Here is a 22562-nt window from a genome sequence, read left to right as displayed (position 1 = left end):
GAGCAAAATGAAGAAATGCTGCTGACATTCTTCACAACACCTCCCTCCCATCTTCTTGGTAAATCCTACATGATTTGACCACTGAGAATTGCCGTGTCAGGCCTTTTCCTTCACGTCCCACTGACGTTCCCACACAGAGAGCCTCTCCCTGTCCAACATTCCCGACACCCACACACATTGCACAGGTGATTTGGTTAAAACAGTACGCACACAACGCGCCGCAAATGGAGGGGCGACCATGTGCACTGAACTTGGCTGTAAGTATCAGCTCAAGAATTTCAGAAGAGACGAGAGACGAGGAAAAAAAGAAATGACAGGAATTTCACAGATCAGGCAGTAAAGCAGCTGTTCAGGTGCTATCGTACAACTGTGTTATGTAAAACTGCACCTGTTCGGTCTCTAAAGTGCTACTTGCACACTTCTAATTTCTAGTTCGCAGAGGAGGTGAGAGACGATCAAAAAAGTAATGACAAGAATTTCACAGATCAGGTAGTGGAGCAGCTGTTCAGGTGCTATCGTGCAACTGTGTTATGTAAAATTGCACCTGTTCGGTCTTTAAAGTGCTAATTGCACACTTTTTGTTTGCAGCTGTTACCAACATTGTCATCTAGCATGCATCCCCCAAACATACATTATGCAGCTTAGAAACAAAAAGTATTCAAAATAATGTAAAAGACTAAAAAGGTTTGCTTGTGAGACTTGATTGCTTTAGCAATTCTGTTGTTAGTTTTCATTGGAAAATAAGCGTGTCATCAAATCTTAAATGAACTGCGCAACAAGCACGACGTAGAACGGTGTTTCTTTACGTTTTGGAAGTGTTGTGACTCAACACGTTTGAGTTTTGGCAATACAGAAGTTGAACATGTCTTTTTCCTTCAGCAATTCTGTTGTTAGTTTTCATTGGAAATTAAGCATAACATCAAATCTTGAATGAACTGTGCAACAAGTACGACATAGAACCGTGTTTCTTTACGTTTTGTAAGTGTTGTGTCTTCAACATGTTTCAACAGAAGTTGAACACGTCTTTTTCCTTCCGCAATTCTGTTGTAAGTTTTGAAATTTAAGCATAACGTCAAATCTGAAATGAATTGTGCAACAAGCACAACGTAGAACCATGTTTCTTTACGTTTTGTAAATGTTGTGACTCAACAAGTTTGAGTTTTGGCAATACAGAAGTTGAACACGTCTCTTTCCTACGTGTTTGTACCTTTTCACAAAGCCAAGCTTACACCATAGACCACTATCATAACCTCAGTCACTTGTGTTGGTTCTAGTGCGAAATGGTACTGGACCGTACTGTTTGTGTTACAAGTCTGGGAGGGTTTAGAACTTAGAAGTACTCTCAGTCTGCAAGGCAAAGAGATGCAAGATAGATAGCATTGTAATAGAGCTAGATGCATCCATAGTCAACACTTGGTTGTATCGCTATGTCCAGCTCTCTTTAGGTCAGCCAAGAACTACGGTGAAAACAGCACTGGCATTTAGATGGAAAACTCTCTTCTTCTTCTTAACTGTACTGTAAATTTATTTACTTTTGCAGTGGTTTTATTTTGCGGAAGGAGAGAACATTAGGTTTTCGCAGTGTCTTGAATTTGCGGTTGAAACATTTCTGTAGAACTGTAGTAATACATTGGAAATGCATATTTGCGGAGTAATGAATTCGCAATTAAGAGGTCACTGCGAAAAAAGTGAGAATAAAACTACCGTGAAAGTTTCAAGATTAACAGTATATCCAACATCCGCTGATAAGCAAAGGTGTACCAGTGTTATAGCCCCAAGCTTGCATTGGGAATATCCATCTATTACTGTAAATGCACAAATGTTCGCGGCAGTTTTATGTTCGTGGCGACCGTTTCACCGCGCGTAAAACTGCCGCGAACTTAAAACCACCGCAAACATTTTTGTCTGATACTGTAGCAATATTTGACTATAGCACTGCCGCAAACTTAAAACCACCGCAAACACTCAATTTTCGCCTTAGCGCAAAATAAAAACCATGTGAACTTAAATGCATTTACAGTATTAGCCGTTTTTTTCTGGCTGGGAAAAGTGCAGCATGCTCCCATGTGGGTGTCGCCAACTCTACCTTTCATTTGGAGGCAGTGGAAAAGGTCAGGAGTCAAACAAACCCAGTTTCTTTTGGAAACAACATGCCAACTAATGATCGCAGTGTCAAGAGAGAGCTGTCTATACATGGGTATCTAGTTCACATGCACCCGAGGTTGTACGCCGTGTAATATATCATATACAGCCCAGGTTTCGCCTGTTATATGTCCGTTTGCCAGATGTAACCGGAAAGGAAGTGGATTGTCTGGCTTTGCCTGATAAAAGGCTGGGGTTGTGGAAGTGTTTTTGTGGCATCTGGTTCCTTTCTCTGGGAGTTTTGGGCTCCATGTACAAGTACTAAAGGCATTAAGCTGTGTATGTACACACCACACACACACATGTAAACACATAGCGTAGTGTGTCATATCGGGTTGGCCATCTCTGATTCAACACACTTGGTGGTCTGTACTGTTGAAGAGTCAAGGAGGAAAGTCTTGATACTGTAAATGCAGAAATATTTGCGGTGGTTTTATGTTCGCGGTTTTCGCTGCGACCGCAAACATTTCTGTCCAATACTGTAGCAGTATGTAACTTTAGTGCTGCCGCGAACTTAAAACCACCGCAAACACCCCTTTTTGGCCATAGCACGAAATAAAAACCATGCAAAGTTAAATGCATTTACAGTACTGGGCATGGGTTGTTCACAGTGCTTCAAGGGGCCATAGAGGGGTGTTTCAGTTCATATGATAAGGCATGGGGGGAAAACAGTCAAAACTGGCCAAGAAGACCACTTAGGGGACCGATTAAAATGTGGACAGGTGGTCACTATAGACTGGATTATTAACGCTTGTTTTAATGGTAAAAATCATCTAAGGGACCACTAAAACATGGTCACATTGTACAGCTTTAACTTTAAATCTACATGTATGGAGTACATTCAAATTTTTTTTCCTGCACTGTGAAAAACTGACTTATTTGCAAATCTTGTATATAAGAATGGGATACAAAGAGTGCGTGTTGAAAAGTGTATCTTAGCTTAGGTTTTCCCACGAAGTAAGACATGCCCCCCCCCCCCACACACACACACACACATACACACATACAGCATGTACACAAAGTAATATTTCAACTCCCAAAAAGTCGCCCTGATACCTACCTCATATACCACACCACAAGACATGCAAAAGATGGCATTGATAACATTTGACAAGGTGAACATATTGATGATCATCTACCTTTCCACTAATTATAGTAATCATATACTTATCCCCCTCAAAGAAAAATGCTTTTAGTCTAATTTTTTTAGTACATAGACACTGGCTGTTTGAAGAAATCTTATTTTGTAAAAGTATGATTTCAAAATTTGGTTCATTATCTTCTTTTTTAGATTCTTCTTCGTGCAGGTGGAATTGTTTTAAAGAGATCTAAAAACGTTTCTGACAATGTATGTTTTGAGAAAAGTATAGTGTAGAGAGCAGATTACTTTTCAGGTTATTGTTACCTAATAGGTTGGCCAATCAGTCTCTTTCTGAGTGGATAATGTGGTGGCTTAACCAGTTAAACCACAGCATTAATCAGCCAGCTGTCCCATCATGCCTTTGGCGGGGTTCCAGATTTTCCAGGTGGACGCTGTTCCCTTTTCGAAAAACTAGGACAGGCGAATTTGTGCCTTCTGTCGTAAATAATACGCATGCTCTTGTTTTCGTGCATGGATGGCGATGCGAAAAATATGGTGGAGGCAGTAAATGATATGAATTTTTTAATTATGTCTCCCAATCCGTTGAGAAGTGTTACAATATGTTCCTTCTCCCTATTGTTTGTATCCGATAGAAACCAATACTGTAAATGCAGAAATGTTCGCCGTGGTTTTATGCTCGCGTTTTTCGCAGTGAACTCTTTCCCGCGAACTTAAAGCCGTTCCATTGTGCGACTGTAGCGCTACTAACTCAAAACCACGGCAAACGCCCCATTTTCTCCTTACCGCGAAATTAAATCCACGTGATCATTTCTGCATTAGATAGTAGTTGGGAGAAAATCTGAATTGTTTTTTGACTGTTTATCTAACATATTTGCGATTAACAACTCCCCACCCCCACCCCTTCGCAGCCAAAACATGAGTTACATCTAGAAAAGCTCATTGAATAATGGAAAAGATTAGGAAATTTAAAACATAGCCTCAGGCAATGAAAGAAGAATTCCCTATGCAGACATTCCTATCAAACGGAATTCTTGAGTAGCTGGGAATTCCAAGGAACTGTTTTCATAGCAGGTCTTTCTCGCTTTGCATGGGGCTTTCTTTTGGAACTCCTGGAATGTCGCAGTGACGATTCGTGAAACTGTGATGGAAAGTTTTGATAGCAAGCTATAGAAATGATTTGAAGTAATAATAATGTGCCCTGAAATAGATTGTGTGGCAAAAATGATTAAAGAAGAGTTTGTTTCAGCATTTTTGTTATGCCTGTGGAAAAGCTCTGATATGACTAGAAAGGAAATGACACAAATCTACAGCCTATGCTAAAAGGATACAGTTCATAGAGGTTGTGGTGGTTTAATTTTTCAACCCCTCCTTTATGGAGTTGAGGTCAGATTGACACTGACAGGTGCATTTTTGAGGTTTCACCCCTATGCCACTACAAGGTCACAAGTGCCCATAACCTCAAACTTCTGCGGGTACATGTACTGTAAAGCCATTTATTTTCTGGAGTGGGAGGGGGGGCTTGATTTTGTGAAAGAAGGGATAATGTTGTTTTGTTGTGTTTTTTAAAAGATACATTTAATTGTGTTACATTGGAAACATGTATTCGCTGGGCCATGAATTTGTAATGGCAAGGACACTGCGAAAATAAAACCACTGCAAACATTTCAAGATTTAGAGTACCGTACATATACAGTACGTGGGAAAAATCACTACGTACAGAAAGTATAGAATGTAACGTAATAAACAAACACTCAAACTTTGGATTTTTGAATTCTTAAAAACTGTGAGACTGTTGTGTTGTAGACAGGTATTTTGAAACAGCATAATATTTTCTCTTCGCTAGACACAATGTTGTCGTCTGAATCTAAGGGGCCAAATAAGTGAACTGTGTGACATTGGGAGTAAGTTCCAACCATTCCTGGAGTGTTTGTTGGTAGACCGTTCATGCACTCACATAGGGCTGATATTGGATGTCATATTTCTATAAACAAATGCCTACCTCCCACTGAGCGGGATGAGTGGTATTCAAGGACATGGTGTAATGTAAGACACTGTCATTCTTGTTTCTTTCACTGTAACTTTATGTTCACTGTTTTCACGGTCACCTCTGTACCGTGAATTTATCGTCTACGTGAAAAAAGCTGTTATTATTTATCATACGTTCTGTGAATCACTTGCCGCCACCGTGAACTTAAAGTTCAGTGAAAATGTCCATTTTCCTTACACCGTGAAATTTTGCTACCATGAAGATAAAGTGAACAAGAGTCCGTAGGACACAATTCTCCGTGAAGTATTTATAGTATGTACAAGTATTGACCCACACAAATTGCATCTCTTCTCAGTCCAAGTAGTGTTTTAGAGCAAGTAAAGAAAAAGTGTTTGTTTATCTTTTTCTTTCAATACAGGAGTGGTCAACCTGCTGAAAAGTATGTTTTTACAGCATGGCACAGATGAGATCTAGAAATTCCGGGAAAAGTCACAAAGTTAGATCTAGATGGCCCCTTTTCAATTATCAACGAACCATTCAGCCTTACAACTAAGATGTATCAGAAATCACAAATATGCAATAAATCCTCTTTCCACAATTTATTGCAGGCCGGCCTGATCTATAGCTATCAAGCTATTTGCAATAAAAAAGGCTAATTTATATTATCGTAACATTTCACGAAGGTCAAAGGTCACCGGATCTAACCACCCGGAAGTGACACTGGCGCGCGCACTTTTCTGAGATATATTTCTCAACAATCTTTCATCCCCTGACTAAACTTTTTACATTGTCACAGCCTCCGTATTATAAACTACAAGTGTGGTAAGTTTGAAGGTCCAGAGATTTGCCATTTTCACACTGTGCGTAAAAATGCATCGTCCGTCCCGTGCGCACATACTGTATGCGAGTTGCGAGGGACACGGCATACTTAATACACAGACTGGAGCTCACTCTGCACATGTTCGCAGCTAAAACTCACAATTCCCGTTGCCGCATTGGTATGTAACTTGGTATATCGTTTGCTAGGTTGCGTGTGGTGATGCACGTTGTCTATTTTTCAATGTAACAGTGACTATACGATCACAGCAAGTAAGGAAGATTTATACCCCGTATCTGCCTGAAGTATTCCAGTCATGCATAACCGATTATAACATGGTCCCTATGGCAGGGCAGTGGGACATAGCATTAATTATAGGGGTGCAATTACGATATTGGATTGATGTTTAAAGTAGTTATGGTGTAACAAAGCTATTGTGCATCACCACGCCGAACCAGGCAAACGATATGCCAAGTTACACACCAGTGCGACAACGGGATCGTGAGTTATAGCTGCGAACGCGCAAACAAATGCATTCCCAATACTCCCAGAAGGAGGTCATCCTCCTTCCCGGAGTAATTACAGTAGTCATGCATAGTGTACATCATGTCAGATACATGTACATCTGCTTTCCGAATGGAATGTTGCGATATGATATAAAAAATTGGCAAGAGATCATGAAAAAGATCAGTTATTGTAGCAAGATATATATATAAAGTATAATGATGGGAAAAGTTTGGGGGTATTTTTTTCTGTCCAAGGTGTGTTGAGGTGCTAAAGATTTTGAACTGTCCCGAGTTGACACTTAGACTACATACGTGACCAGTATTTTGGACACAAGTATTTTAGTCCAGTCATTTAGAGTTTTAGACAGCAAGGTCTAAAGCTTTTAGGTACTCTACACCTTTTCTACATGAAAGAGCTATCTTTCTAATCTTTCGTGGAATTTTGTAATTTCCTGCCTTTGTTTTGCGTCCCTTCCGAAGCTATCTCGAGGGAACGTTGTTGTGACTGGGCAGGTAGTATCTAGTAGGGTACCTCCTGTGAATCTTAGGCGCACTTTAGACCTACAATGTTATAAGGTCGTACGATCATCGTCGTAGGCGACGGTTTTCTTTAGACACACGGTCAGGAAATATCATGGGACCCCCCGGCGCAGAATTCCATTGATATGCGCGTGTGACTCAAAGTGAACTCTTGCGCTCAAATTCAAAATGGCGGGGGAACCGCTTGTTTTCGTCAAAAGATGAAGCTTTTACTGACTTTGCAACAACTGTTGCCCTGCAGATGAGACGTTGAAAACGGTGCTCAGCAAAGAAAGAGATTGAGGCTGGTACAGAGACGGACGGGATTTAACCCGAGTTCGTGGCCGCCGCCGGGGATGTCCCGGGGATCGAGGAATAGGGGCATACTAGAGAAGTGGCCACTGGTAGCAGGGCGTCGCGCCGGAATAACTGGTTTCGGATGAGAAAAATATGTTTCCATTGCTAACTGCATGCATATTTACAAAGAAAACGATAGAAACTTTCCTTCCCGGACAGGAAACAGCACGCTGTAGGCTTATTAGCATATCACCCACTTCCGTCGCCGGCGACGATTCTTCTTTAGACGAGAAAAACACAGCCACAGGCCCCCCCGCTGAACGTCGTGCGACTGGGTCCGAGGTAGTCGCACGACATTTCGAGGATTTCCTGTTTATTGCCGTCGTACGATTGTTTTGATCGTCTTTAGACGGCCAAAAAATACCGTCGCCGGCGACGTCGCCCACGACGATGATCGCACGACTCTAAAATGTCGTAGGTGTAAAGAGGCCCTTACACAAGAACAACATATCGTTATTTTTACTGGCATGTCCTACCATGAACATATCAAACTCATAAGAGGTTAAACAGATGATAAGAAGTTTTTCAACCATGTCCGAGCTGCCTAACCCTGTAAGCAATGCAAATTTAAGCTCAAAGATTGAAAGAAATGCATGGACTAAATAAAAGGCAAGAATAAGTGCTTTTATAATGAAAGTCACATTGGTCGAAGCACAGATAAAATTCTGCCTCACTTATGTTGGATTTTGTCAATATATTATTGCTGTAAAATTAATGCATTGAAGTTTGCATGGTTTTCATTTCGCGGTAAGGCGAAAATGGAGTGTTTGTGGTAGTTTTAAGTTTGCAGCAGCGCTATAGTCACATACTTCTACAGTATTACGCAGTGGTTTTGAGTTCACGGTGAAACGGTTGCCGCGAAAACCGCGAACATAAAACCACCGCAAACATTTCTGCATTTACAGTACATCATTGGCAGTCATTTTTAGGTGTACAGTACACCTAACCTTCACATTTTGATACGCCGTAAAACATTTGGATGCACAACATGGAATACATTGATTTTTGGAAAGTCAGAAGAATGCCTACTGGCTACATATTGTTTGCTTCTATGTAACAGAACAGTATTTATAGTCCGGTCATGTATAGGTCTAGTGTGGCTTGTGCCTGGCACTTCACTTAGTCGTAAATTGGATGTCTGGAATATGCCTCGGCATACATCAACAGGAATAGAGCCTGACACATGATATTGTGTCATACCATAGAATGCTAAATTCCATAGTTATGGTGGTGCAGATTTACCGGTAATTGAAGGAGAGGAGCTTCAAATATTTTTTTTCTGTCTTCGAAAAGTCTTGTGATAATTTTAGGTTCTAAAAAATGGCTTTTTAAATTGTGATTCTACAATTGTGATTCTACAAAAGCTTACTGACCATAGAATTTCCAGGACAAAAATTATACAAAAACCATAAGTTCTGCTGCAGTGCCAAGGTCACACACTAGGGGCCCAAAATCAACATTGATCTTAGTCTTCCCAAGAATTACCCACTTACCAAATATCATCGTAATCCATCCAGAGATTGTAAAGATATTGACCACAAATATCCGGAAACACAGACAGACAAGCCAAAAACTATACCTCCATTTTTCATGTAGGTAAAAGTGCCTCATTTGCTTCTACGCTAATACATTGTACAAACACAATTTTGGTACTACAAAAGAGCACAAGGTTACACGGGTTTGCCAGGGGGAGCTCAAGTTTGGTGATGTATAAAATTGGTCAAAAATTCAGCTATCATTGTTGAGCGTGTGCGGCGTGCCCTTTGACATTACATCTTTAAAGGAGAAGAATTTGAGAGCAAAGCACGTTGTCGTTCAGACATGTCTTGTTTTACCAGTAGCCACGGCTTAATTAGATGAAGAGTCACATGCATATAAAGATGTCGAAGGCCACACAAGTTTGCTTATGGATGTTTGCCTAGACTGATGTAGTACTAATTATCAAATGGCAGGGATGACACACATTTGAATATAGCACCAGATAGCTATCACTTTTTTTGTTGTACTTACCCTTTTTTAGCAAGCTACGCGTGAGGTATATGTATGGTAGACATGATTTTTCAACGTAAATCTTCCACGTTTCATGAACAGGCCTCTGGAATAGACCAAGGATTAGTATGGGGCGAAAGAAACTAAAGGAAACATGGATTTTCACAAAGTAGACCAGAAAATTGACTTACAGAATGACAGAAGGAACAGATTTGCAAGCTGATGACTTTAGAAAAACGTCTTGTCGTTTTCAGGTACCTTCCCCCCTCCAATACTACTGTAATTCACTTAATCTTCACTGTAGCAAAATTTCACAGTGTAATGAAAATGGACATTTTCCCTTAACTTCATGGAACGGATGTGTTCGCGATACAGAGGTGACCGTGAAAACAGTGAACATAAAGTTACAGTGAAAGAAACAAGAATTACAGTGTTTGCGTTGGGTTGCCCCTAACAAATATAGAGTTGCCGATAGAGAAACACAAGACAGTGTTGGTACAGGTGGGCCTGGGTTCTTCAGGCCAAACCGTGTACTGTTTTATTTTCTGATCACAGATAATCCGTTGTAAGAGCTGCTTCTTTCAATAGGGCCATCCAAATCCGATAACTTGTTTCATGGACTTGTTGCCATGGCTTGCTTTAACACATAGCACACATATAACTGAAGACATCATACATGTTCAACAGTTACAACAAACTGTTGAATGACATCCCTACACACACACACTCTCTCTTTCTTTACCACGCAAGTCGTGGCATCGTGTTGCGCAATCGGTAGGGTGTTTCGCCCAGAACCAAGAGGTCCTGAGGTAGAAACCACTGGTATGCCGGATGTTGTGCTCTTGGGAAAGGCACTTTATACGACTTTCCTTACTCCACCCAGGTGTGAATGGGTACCTGACTTCGGTTGGGGAAGGTCGCATTGAGGTCACCTGCTGGCGCCGAATGGCAGCCGCCCAGACCCTTGCGACAGTTCCACAAAGTGCAAGTGTGGAGCAAATATGTGTCTATTGTGTATTATGTGATTGTAAACCCTGCAGTAATTCAACGCTGGCTGCCATTGCACGGGTAATTTCTGACCAATAAAGACGAAGCCGATTGTTTTGCGGCCATAGACTCAGTGGTCGATTGATTTTCTTGCTTGACACAGGAGAATGATTTGATATAAAAGAGAGATACAACATGAAAAATGTAAAAGAAAGCATCTTTAATGAACTTGTTTTCTTGTTAAGGGTTCCTATATCTTACCGTTATACCATCTTCTTGTACAGGTCATCTATAGGGTGCTCCCCCCTGCCCTGGAGGTCGTCGACCCCTACAGCCAGGAAGTCCGCGACCTTCTGCGCATCACCAACCTCCGCATCAACTTCACCAAACTGCACACCCTCGGAGACGAGCTGCTGGACAACAGGCCCAAGATCCGCGAGAAGTACTACTACGCCGTGTACGACATGATCGTCAGGGGCAACTGCTTCTGCTACGGCCACGCCGAGACCTGCGAACCCGTGGAGGGGGTGACTCCAGTGGAGGGAATGGTAAGCTGTTCCATTCACTGTAGGAATATACCAGTAGGTTTTGGTACTGGAAAAACATGTTGCAAAGAACACTACAGAAAAGATAATGCAAAAGAGAGCATAAAACTGTTTCTGGAGGGGGTGACACCAGTGGAGGGAATGGTAAGTGTTCCATTCACCGTACCTGTAAGTTTCGGTACCCGAAAATCATATTGCAAAGAACACTACAGAAAAAGAGAAGGAAATAGGGGAGCATAAAACTATTTCTGGTACCAACATTGTCAGCTTTACAAAATGTCTGAAGTAAGAATCGAACAACTTTTAAAATGAAAATGTAGTTTTTTTTCCTTACATGATAGTGATAAGTATACCGTCAAAACATACTTTTCCCTCCTACCATGAAATAAAACACTGTGAAAGTAAATGAAATTACAGTAGTCCTACACACACACATACAGGTGACAGGTGCAACTCTTTGTAACACTGCTTGTAATGTTATCTCCTTAGATTAACCATATTTGATTGCGTTATTTCCAGGTGCATGGCAAGTGTGCCTGTAAGCACAACACCAAGGGTCTGAACTGCGAGGCTTGCCAGGACTTCTTTAACGACCAACCGTGGAGACCGGCGCGTGGTCAGGACTCCAACACCTGCAAACGTAAGTCACTAAGACACCAACTCCTACAAACGTTAGTCACTAAGACACCAACTCCTGCAAGTGTAAGTCACTAAGACACCAACTCCTGCAAACGTAAGTCACTAAGACACCAACTCCTGCAAACGTAAGTCACTAAGACACCTACTCCTGCAAATGTAAGTCACTAAGACACCAACTCCTACAAACGTTAGTCAGTAAGACACCAACTCCTGCAAATGTAAGTCACCAAGACACCAACTCTTGCAAGTGTAAGTCACTAAGACACCAACTCCTGCAAACGTAAGTCACTAAGACACCTACTCCTGCAAATGTAAGTCACTAAGACACCAACTCCTGCAAACGTAAGTCACTAAGACACCTACTCCTGCAAATGTAAGTCACTAAGACACCAACTCCTGCAGACGTAAGTCACTAAGACACCAACTCCTGCAAATGTAAGTCACTAAGACACCAACTCCTGCAAGCGTGCGTTTCAGTTCAAGGTAAGGTAGGGCATGATTTTTCTGTCGTGAATGAATGTAATGATAATGAAATACGTGTTCCCATCCCCAGGCTGTAACTGTAACAGCCACTCCAACAAGTGTCACTTTGACCCGGCGGTGTACGAGCAGACCGGGCGCGTGAGCGGCGGCGTGTGCGACGACTGCCAACACAACACCATGGGCAGGAACTGTGAGGAGTGCAAACCCTTCTACTACCAGGACCCCAACAAGGACATCCGCGACCCCAACATCTGTCTACGTTAGTATCCTAGCTCATCTTTTCAGATCATACTGTAGAATTGTGTACTTTTGCTGTGGATTTATTTCCCAGGCGTTACAAATTCGAAGTTGAAACAGTTCTGTAGTATAAAGTCATACAAGGCAGACTTGTTCATGGTGCAATGAGTTCACAGTTGAGCGACCACAACGAAAACAACAATAAAACCATTGCAAAAATGTCACGATTTACAGTTAATTCAGAAGTAGAGAAAGTATGTACTGTAATTCTTGATTTGTTAATGGTAACTTGATTTTAGCTATTTTAATGCTCACTTGTCAACAGCTAAAATGTCATCATCGTAAATATTTGATCATTAACAATTGGGACAGTGATTTTTGTTCCTACCGTATCCTAGCACATCTTTTCAAGACGTTTCAAATCATACTGTAGATTTGTGTACTTTTTGGTTTTATTTCCCAGTGGGAAAGAAAAGAAGGTTTTCGCTGTGTTAGAAATTCGGAAGTTGAAACGAATCTGTAGTACAGTAGTCATATTACAAGGGAGATGTTTTCGTGGTGCAATAAATTCACAGTAGAGTGACCACCACGAAAATAAATCCATCGCAAAAATTTCACGATCTACGGTAAATTCAGAGGTAGTTCCTACTAAGCGTCCAGAGAAAGGATGTATTTCTTACATTGCAGTACACTTGGGTTTGATCCAACTGGTGCTCACTTTTGTTTAAGTGATAAACCGCAAATGCAACATAAAGACAGCTTTTAAGAGGCAGCAAGTAAGAATAAACCTCATTACATAAAAGGCAAGTTGTCAAACAGGACTTTGTAAGCTCGCAAAGCATTTCTGTGTTTGACCATAATCTAACACTTTGGTTGCCGGAAAATTCTACATCACTTTCCATAATACCCAATATCTTTCAGTTTCTAAAAGCGAAAGGTCTAGATATATTCGTACCTCCCTAATTTTGTTAAAACAGTGGGACCCATTTATCTCTCTGCTTCTTTCCGCCGGGTACACCTTAATACATGTTCCGTCTTAATTTGATTCCACCCAGTCAAGATGTCAATCCTCGGTATCTTCATCTTGATAAGTGTAGTGAAGGTGTAGTCTAAATTAGCTCTCCCGTCAGACGGCAATCAAATTTTCCCCCGCCTTGATTAGATTGCACAGGGAGTGGAGGAGACAGCAGACGTGTAAACGCCCCCCTCCCGCAGCAGACCGCGACCTAGAGGTCGCAGTCTGGTGATGGACAGTGCCCAGATCCTTCCAGCTTTCTCTTGCCAAATCCCTTCCTTTCCTTTGAATAAATCTGCTTGGAAGAACCGTTCGACAGTGATGGATCCCCCGATAAACGGACGCACGCTGAGTACAGGATCTTTTAACCAATCGATAAAGTGCTGTGTGTCTACTTTATCAGATTAACATCGGCAGCGCCTCCCTTTGACCTCGGCTGACACAGAAGTGGCGCGCTGCATTCTTGCGGCTGATTGTATGATTGAGAGAAAACCCCGTGTTTGGACGCAAAATATAAAACTAGGCCAAAGTGTAGCTTGGCGAGTTAACTGGAAAAGATGCATGTTTACAAGAAAGGGAATTTGGTAACTTTAACAATACAGACTGAAGAACCTAATTCTAAGGCATGTGAATGAAGCAATGTTTAGATCATAGAATTTCTTTCCATCCGGTTTGTTACACCACAAAATCCTGCAAACCCTCTGTTGAAGTTGGAAAATTTTAAACGACAGAACCTGCCCAGGGAACCTATAGTTTCTTTATGCATTCCGGCATGTTGCCAAAGACATTAATAATTCAGAGCCCAGAAAATAATGTTTGTATGATAAAATGCTGACATTACATTTCTTTCCATCCGGTTTGTTACTCCACAAAATCCTGCAAACCTTCTGTTGGAGTTGAAAGATTTTAAACGACAGAACCTGCCCAGGGAACCAATAGTTTCTTTATGCATTCCGGCATGTTGCCAAAGACCTTAATAATTCAGAGCGTGGCAAGCCTTACTAGCCATTAGTGTGCCTGACAGTATTGCATACTTTGCACAGCAGATGGGTTCAATGTCAGAGCCATGGAAACAATTAGCCTCTAATTTGTTATGGTCGTCTTTGACCATTTGGGCTGGTAGAGGCCTTTGATGTTGAAATATCCCCTGCACAGTGGGTCACCGGGGGAGTACTACAAGTAATAGCTTGCACATCCCTCCAGCTTGGAATGGATATGCTATATGCAAACAAAAGGAACACTTTGTTAATGGTTTTTGGAAGATTTCTTCCTCTTGTGTCATCTGCAGTACATTTTGGGTCATTGGATCATTGGATCATTGCCCCTTGTAAAACTTCTCACCCATTTGTAGTTATTAAAGACAGAAACAAGTTCTAAAAATTCAGTTTTTTAGATTTAATTTTGATGATCCTATAAAAGGGCATCATGGAAAGAATGTATTACATGGTAATGGTAATGTAATCAAATCACAAAATCAACCAATCAGAAATTGCTTTAAAATTCATGCCAAAAACAGTTCCTCGAGCAACTGGATGGAATTTTCGAAACAGTCAGACATTGCAGACAGCATTTGCTGTCTTTCCTCAATGAAAAAATGGAAGAACTGGAGAACCATGTTTTATACCAAAACTCTGTTTCAAAATTTTATCTAGTTGCTTGAGTAACTGTTTTTGGTGTACCTGGATGTCAACTTTCATTGGCGTGCTATAAAATACATCTTTCTAACGAAAACCTCCACAGCATGTGACTGCGACCCTGACGGTGCGGTGAACGGAGGGGAGTGCGAGAGCCGCACGGACCCCGCCAACAACTTGGTTGCTGGGCGCTGCATCTGTAAGCGTAACGTGGACGGAGAGCGATGCGACCGTTGCAGGGGCGGGTACTGGAACATGCGAGCGGACAACCCTGAGGGATGTGAAGGTATGACGAGAGACGCTTTTGTGTAGAGGAGAAACATTTTGTTCTGTCTGTGTCCTTTCCGTTGTCTTCTGTTTTAATAGATAAGTTTTTTTTCACATTTGCATCCATTCTTCGAATGTTCTGATATGTTTTGCAACTTTTTGGATAGGTTCCATATTTCCTGTATTGTCTGTTTAAAATCACAAATCTGTTTTTATAAGCATAAAATTCAAAGTGTTTTTCATTTGCTTCACTCTAATTTATAATTGGGAATTACACTTGAGAAAATTATGACTTAGTAGGGGGAAACATTTTGCATTTGCTAGCAGATGTCACCTCTTCAGTAGTTTAAGATTTGTAACAATGTATGGCCAGCTGCAGTGAGAAATTGCCAGGATTTTGTAAAGAATGTAGTTTCTAGCTTTATGTCTTGAAAAAGATACCTAGAATGTAGTTTCTAGCTTTATCTTGAAAAAGATACCTAGAATGTAGTTTCTAGCTTTATGTCTTGAAAAAGATACCTAGAATATAGTTTCTAGCTTTATGTCTTGAAAAAGATACCTAGAATGTAGTTTCTAGCTTTATCTTGAAAAAGATACCTAGAATGTAGTTTCTAGCTTTATGTCTTGAAAAAGATACCTAGAATATAGTTTCTAGCTTTATGTCTTGAAAAAGATACCTAGAATGTAGTTTCTAGCTTTATGTCTTGAAAAAGATACCTAGAATGTAGTTTCTAGCTTTATGTCTTGAAAAAGATACCTAGAATATAGTTTCTAGCTTTATGTCTTGAAAAAGATACCTAGAATGTAGTTTCTAGCTTTGTGTTTTGAAAAGATACCTAGAATGTAGTTTCTAGCTTTATGTCTTGAAAAAGATACATGTTGACGTATATCTTAGATGTCTTTTTCTGTTTGTTTGGTGTTACCCAACCTGTTGAGTCTTTGTTTACGTGTTGTGTCTTGTTTCCAACCGTTTGTAAAAGCTTTGTGTCTGTGTTGTTGTGCGATGTTGTATTGTGTATGTTGCGTTGACGTGTCGCATGTTTCTGTCTTGTCCCCCTCCGACATTTGACACACAGCGACCCCATTGGTCCCCCATAAGTTGCATGCCGACGAATCGGAGAGAAGCAGCTGGCTCCGCCAGGGCCAGCCCATGTGGCCCTACGTGCCCGGTCTTCGCCAAAACGGTCGTAAGTCGTAACGGATGGAAAACATTGGTGGCCTGGGCTGCAGCGCATTTACACACGCAGGACTTACCAGTACTGGATCTGCCGCAAAAAAGATTAACTGCCACATTTTTGCTTTTTTTTTACTGGTTTGGTTGCACATCATTCTCACAGGGTGACAAGGTCTTTTGTTTGACATGTGCTCTTCTTTGCTTAATTGTTCTTCTTAACTCTGGTATCCTACATTCTTCAAGGGATGTGGAAGTGGACGCTAAAGGCAACGTCATTGTAGCAAAGCATTCAAATCTGAAAACTGAAATATATCTTTTCTACTTTAATCACTGTACATTTTAATGACAAAGGCCAGTGAAAATATCACATTCTTTTTGGCTATGGCACTGTTGAATGTTACATGTATATTACAGATGCATCTGTCTGTACGTATTTTAATGCAATTTCAAATCCTCATTTGAAAAGGTTGTTATTTCGAGGGTTAAAATTGAAACCCTTTAAAAATGAGGAACATGCTCACAAACTAAACTCCAAATTATCTCCACATCAATAGATAAAAAAAAAGTTCTCAACACCTTGAAATTTTGTCTACTCTGCTGAGCACCCTGCTAATCAGGGTTGTTGCCATGGCGACCACATTCCACCGGCCCTGCCTGGAGCACTTCGCTAACCCAATTGCTGGTTCACAGGTGTAGCAGAGTGGTGGGGGCAGGCTGGCCTGGACACTTCAAAGGGGTGAAATTGCAAGGTGTCGCACGGAGCCTTTTAATAAACGCCATTTCCTCCGACCTCTGTGTGCTGACCTCTGGCCCGGCATACGGCGAGACAAACCGCCATTGTGGCGGGGTAATCGTAATCATAGGTCGTCCACACACAGGCGTGTGCAGTTGGTCAGAATTGATTGGAGGGCCCGGGGTGGAATGACAAAATTGCAAGGTCTGGACCCTGGGAGAGGATGTGACTTGTCAACTGTTTTTAGCAAGCCAGGCCCACCGAAGGCTGGGAAGGCCCGAAATCTGCCAGGAATGCAGACACCCATCATTTACGGTGTTGGCTAAACCCGCTGAAAGGTGCTGGGAAAATTTATACCTGGCGGAAAAAACAACTACGTACAATCTTTTCACGAGTTGTAAAACTGATGACAGACTGAGGTTTTAAGAAATGGAGTTGTTAAAGTGCCCCTACCCACCACAATAGACAAGGTTTTAGTACCACAATGTACTATTTAAAAGTAAGCCTTTCTTCTCCGCTGAAGTGGATATGTTTTCGCAGTGCCGAGCTGAACCCACAACACTCCGGGTCAGGGTTAACAATGGGCTAAATACAGGAGGTGTGTTGGCCAAGCACTGGTGCCCCTCTTTTAATAGAGTGGAGCCTTGCCGATGTACAAAACAGAATTCTGTCGTAGCAGCAACAGAAAGTAACCTCGCTATTTCCGCTTCGGCTTGACGCGTTTGTAGATATTTAGTAAAGGAAACGTTCCCTAATGCCATCAAAGCCCATACGAAAATTTGAGGCTGTACTCTTTGTCTTTCTCGTATTACCTAGCTGGAATAATCAACAGTTATGTACATGACAGAAGAACATATGTTGAGCAATATACTCCCTCCTTTTGCCTCAAGGTATGAAGGAAGTAACCTTTCACCTGTCAAGGCTTCCTTTTGACCTCTGTCCTAAGATCAAGGGCCCTTCTCAAGGTCGTGTCAGCACACATTGGTCAGTACATGGAAGGTCAGCTGTTATTCAAAGGACTCCCTGCGGAACCCGTCAACCCAAATTCCTATGTTGTGGTTGAAGGAAAGAAGGTGTTGCTGTCAAAAGACTGGACCAGGAAGGATCATACTGTGTGAAAATGTAGTACTAGAGAAAATAACCCCAGACAAAAAATCAAATACATGTATCCAAGGAAGTTGGTAGAATACAATGCAAAATACAATAAAATAGAAGGAAAAAAAGGAGATGAAAAATGAACGAATTACTGACCAGTTAACAAATTGTTTCGCACAAATCCTTCCTGGTCCATCGCTTCTGTTAAAGTCTTTCTGATTGGTCCCTGATTCATTAGTAACTGTATATGTGTGTCTATCCCAAAGCATGCCAGTGCAACCCCATCGGTACATCTCGCGACCAGACCTGCGATCCACGGACCGGAGACTGCATCTGCAAGCGCCACGTCACTGGCAAGAACTGCGACCGCTGTGTGGTACGTTTTCAGTTGAACCGTTTGTTATTGAGCCATAAACAGCATCATATGTTGAGTACCAGCATGAAGGGGGGGGGATGGTGCAGTCAGATCACCTTGTAAACTGACAGCTATGCATTTTTGAGAAGTGTCAAAAATTAGTAATATTTTTTCTTTTTGATTTCAATGCCAAAAGGATTGGAAGGACCTTGTCCTTGTGAGCTTTTGACTCGTTATATGCTTCCCCCCCCCCCGAATATAACCTACAAAACCTTCAAAACAAACATACACCGCTATCTCTCACCATAGCTACATCAGTTCAATTAGTTCAATGCTTAGAAGTGGCCCCCTACGGCCTTGCATTGAGCGAGATCGTTAGAAAATAAATAAACACCACGAAACAGTGTCACTTGACCAGTTCAACCTTTAAGTCGACTTCTAGTCCAGTGTTCTAGCACCTGAATCACAAACACCAGCAACATCAGAGAGGCCGAGGACAACAGGATGGGCACGGATCATTGCGGCTGGCTGTCATGACGCCCCTACGACCACTGAGGTCATGGGTCATGAGTGAGTGAGTGAGTGAGCAACAACAAACTACTGTATAAGACATCATCCTAACTCTGTTATCATCTCCACCGCAGCCCGGGTTCTTTGGCCTGAGTGACATTGAGGAAGGTTGCCGACCGTGCGACTGCGACCCGGGCGGTGCAATCGACAGCCAGTGCAACCAGCTGGACGGACAGTGCAAGTGCCGTCCGCACATGACCGGACGCCGCTGCGACGAGGTCCAGCCCGGCTTCTATGCCATCAACCTGGACAACTACAAGTACGAGGCCGAAGACGCCCTGCCCAATGGAGTGAGTTGGTCGTGTTATTTGTCGGCACAGATTCTCAAATGAGTGGCCTACGCAAGCCACTCACTTGGCACTGCAACTCTATATGTTATCTATTCATACAACCTACAATGTTGACTTTTTACACAACTGAGTTCCCAATATATTTTGCCATCTTTATCCTTTTAAGTTTGATGTATATTAAGTTTGTGATGCATAATTCCGTTTGCTTCAGTTTTTAGTAACCGCACTTCAAATGACTTGTAACTTTTCCTTGTAACATAATTTGTCACTTGTGCATGAAGATAAGGCCTGTTGCTGTTCAGAATGATACAAGTATGAATATGATGTCCATTTATTTGTGAAGAAAAATCAGACTAATGTTTTGCCATCCTAATGTCATGTACGGGAGGCCCAGATTGTTTTATTTTTTTATTTCATTGGAATTGCAACAGTACAATACACGTGGGACACAGGCAGCTATTGCTGGTGCCGTGACCCATACACATAATATACCTGTATTTACACCAGCGTGGGGTAAGGAAAGTGGTGTAAGGTGCCTTTTTCACAAAGGCACAACATCGGTAGCGTCACGGGATTCGAACCCGGGACTGCTTGGTTCTGGGCCGAAAACCCTGCCGTTACACCACACAACCCAGATTGACATTAGTGCATAAGGATAAGTTCTGTCACTGTGATAAAAGTGAAATGATGTCCATTCATTTGTACAGAATAATCAGATTAATATTTTCCTGTCCGATGTACAGAAGGCCCAGATTGACATTAGTGCATATTAAGGATAAGTTCTGTCACTGTGATAAAAGTGAAATGATGTCCAATCGTTTGTGCAGAATAATCACACTGTTTTCCCGCCCGATGTACAGGAGGCCCAGATCGACATGCGCCAGTGCGTTCCCGGCGCCACCCGGACGTGGACGGGCCCCGGGTTCCGCTCCATGCGGGAGGGCAGCAGCCTGGAGTTCACCATCAACAACATCCCCATGTCCATGGAGTACGACATCGTGATTCGCTACGAGCCGCAGCTGCCCGACTCCTGGGACGAGGTGGGCGTGACGCTGACCCGACCCGGCGTCATCGAGACCAGCAGCATCTGCGGGAACACCATCCCCTCAGACGACGTCCTCAGCACTTCTCTTCCTCCTGGCAGCAGGTAGCTAATGTTTGGGATTCTGATCCTGTCACAATGTCTTTCTAACAAGACACATGTTAAATTGCCATACATTGTACGCGTTACAATTGTTGTGAAATAAAGTTCTTCTTCTTCATGTTAAAGGAGCATTACACTCAAGAAGTGGGTATTATTTTCTGATGGATTATATTTTTCAGGATACAAATGCACCCGACTTTAGGCTAAATTACCTCAGCTGTCTTTTCGACAATAATACTTTTGGAAATGTACCCCCATACGGACCCGCTTCTATGTACTTGCATGGCCAACTTCAGGCATAATTTCTTGCTAGTCGTTGACCGGATAAGCTTAACAAAAGCAGCCGAGTGACTATCACACATTCAGAAAGGTACACAAAAAGTTGGAAGACGTGTTGATACATGTACTTTTGTAAGAAACATTGAACTCTGGCATTGTTAAAAGGGTCCTCTGGGGAATTCAACAACTCGATCGCTTTGATGTTCACCCTGCGTTCAGGCTTCCACTTGTGATAAATTTAACAAAACAAACTGGATTGAAGCATAACAATTTAGTCTCTGATAGATTATGATACCCGCTTCTGGAGTGGACTGCTCCTTTAATGGATCTTTTGAAGTCATGTACGCGACAGTGTAGGGAATAACTCACACGCGGTTGTCGTTGCAGGTACCGCGTGATGGCCACGCCCTTCTGTCTGGAGGAGATGAAGGAGTACACCATCAAGGTGGAGTTCCGCTCCTACCAGAGCGGCCGCACCAACCCCCAGGCAGCCATCCTCTTCGACTCGGTAAGTCATTCCTCATCGAGGACTGGATCCTCATTGTGTAAAGCCCCCCTTTCACTGGACCCGCGGTACACAGGCGGTGTCACTGCAGCCGATCGAATTGACAAAGCAATCAACAAATTTTATTGACAAAAACAATTTTTTAAAGCTTTGTGTATTTTGTTGCCTTTTTGGTCACACTAGTACGTTTTGAATGATATTCCCATTGTAAAGTCAAGGGTAACACAAATCCAGTTTGGGATGCAGCGATGCCGCCAGCATGCCGCGGGTCCAGTGAGATGGGGGCTTAACGTTCATAGCTTTCTTCGATTGGTACATTTTTAACGGTGTTTGTTTGGCTGTGAATGAGTTTCTTGCTGACAGTCATCTATATTTGCATTGTGGAATGTGTATTGCAAGGAATGCTGTGATGGCTGCATGCCCTCCTCTGACTGAATAATCTTGGAAGGCACTTGCATAGAGAAATTCTATTATTTTTTTTAATTTACTTATTGGTTTGGCTGTTCAGCATGCACAGCCAGGGCTGTCCAACTAGCCTGTGGCTATTACAAAGCCCTTTGTCCGTGGAGTTAAGTAAAGTAAAGCAGTCATCCTCAATTGAGGTGAAGCATGATGCTTTTTCAAGTAGCTAGTGGTAGTGCAATGCGGCTTTGCCACAGCTCACGTTTTTGGCCAAGCACACCGAATCACCCCTACTCTTCTCGATAAGTCTGTTGGGTTCTTTTACGTGCAGGTTTGACGCCTGAGGCTTACTCCCAAAGCTCCCTCTTACACGGGGCCGCTGGCTTTACGTCACCATCCGAAAAGTGGAGTTAGCCATTTGTAATAGGATAGAAAAATAGACATTAGACAAGTAATAGGATAGAAAAACTGACATCAGGCTAACGTTTTATGACTGACCACTTTCTACAACCCTCCAGCTCGTGCTTGTACCGAGGTACACCAGCGTACCCATCTTCCAAGGACAAGAGGGACAGTCACGTCGGGACGAGTTCGAGCGCTATCGCTGCCAGGAGAACTACCTTCCCGTGCTCAAGCCTCAGATCCCGCCGATCTGTAAAAGCATGGTGCGGAGCATTTCCGCCATCATGCACAACGGAGGCATGCGTAAGTCGGGCTCTACCTCTTTTTTCGTAATCGTTTCTGTCGTAATTCTTCGTCAGAGTCGGTGATGTCGTTAACCAAGGCATA

At 42.3% G+C, this 22562-nt stretch overlaps 1 protein-coding gene across 4 annotated transcripts in view; it reads left to right on the top strand.

Moving 5' to 3' along the window:
- LOC136435544 (laminin subunit beta-1-like) overlaps window positions 1-22562 on the top strand; it is a 62930-nt gene that overhangs the window by 20793 nt on the left and 19575 nt on the right. For 2 of the 4 annotated variants that reach the window (XM_066429135.1, XM_066429133.1), the window contains exons 4-13: window positions 10691-10954; window positions 11471-11591; window positions 12144-12332; window positions 15066-15245; window positions 16303-16413; window positions 18495-18604; window positions 19228-19443; window positions 20304-20590; window positions 21254-21374; window positions 22292-22478. In XM_066429135.1, coding sequence (XP_066285232.1) covers window positions 10691-10954; window positions 11471-11591; window positions 12144-12332; window positions 15066-15245; window positions 16303-16413; window positions 18495-18604; window positions 19228-19443; window positions 20304-20590; window positions 21254-21374; window positions 22292-22478 — 1786 coding nt within the window. The remainder of the gene's footprint in view (window positions 1-10690; window positions 10955-11470; window positions 11592-12143; window positions 12333-15065; window positions 15246-16302; window positions 16414-18494; window positions 18605-19227; window positions 19444-20303; window positions 20591-21253; window positions 21375-22291; window positions 22479-22562) is intronic. The other 2 variants (XM_066429134.1, XM_066429136.1) reach the window with 1 other exon arrangement.

This window comes from Branchiostoma lanceolatum, chromosome 5 (assembly GCF_035083965.1).
Source record: "Branchiostoma lanceolatum isolate klBraLanc5 chromosome 5, klBraLanc5.hap2, whole genome shotgun sequence".
NCBI classification, from domain to species: Eukaryota; Metazoa; Chordata; class Leptocardii; order Amphioxiformes; family Branchiostomatidae; genus Branchiostoma; species Branchiostoma lanceolatum.
Note: the sequence above shows the minus strand (reverse complement) of the source record. Positions and strands in the feature narration are given on the sequence as shown.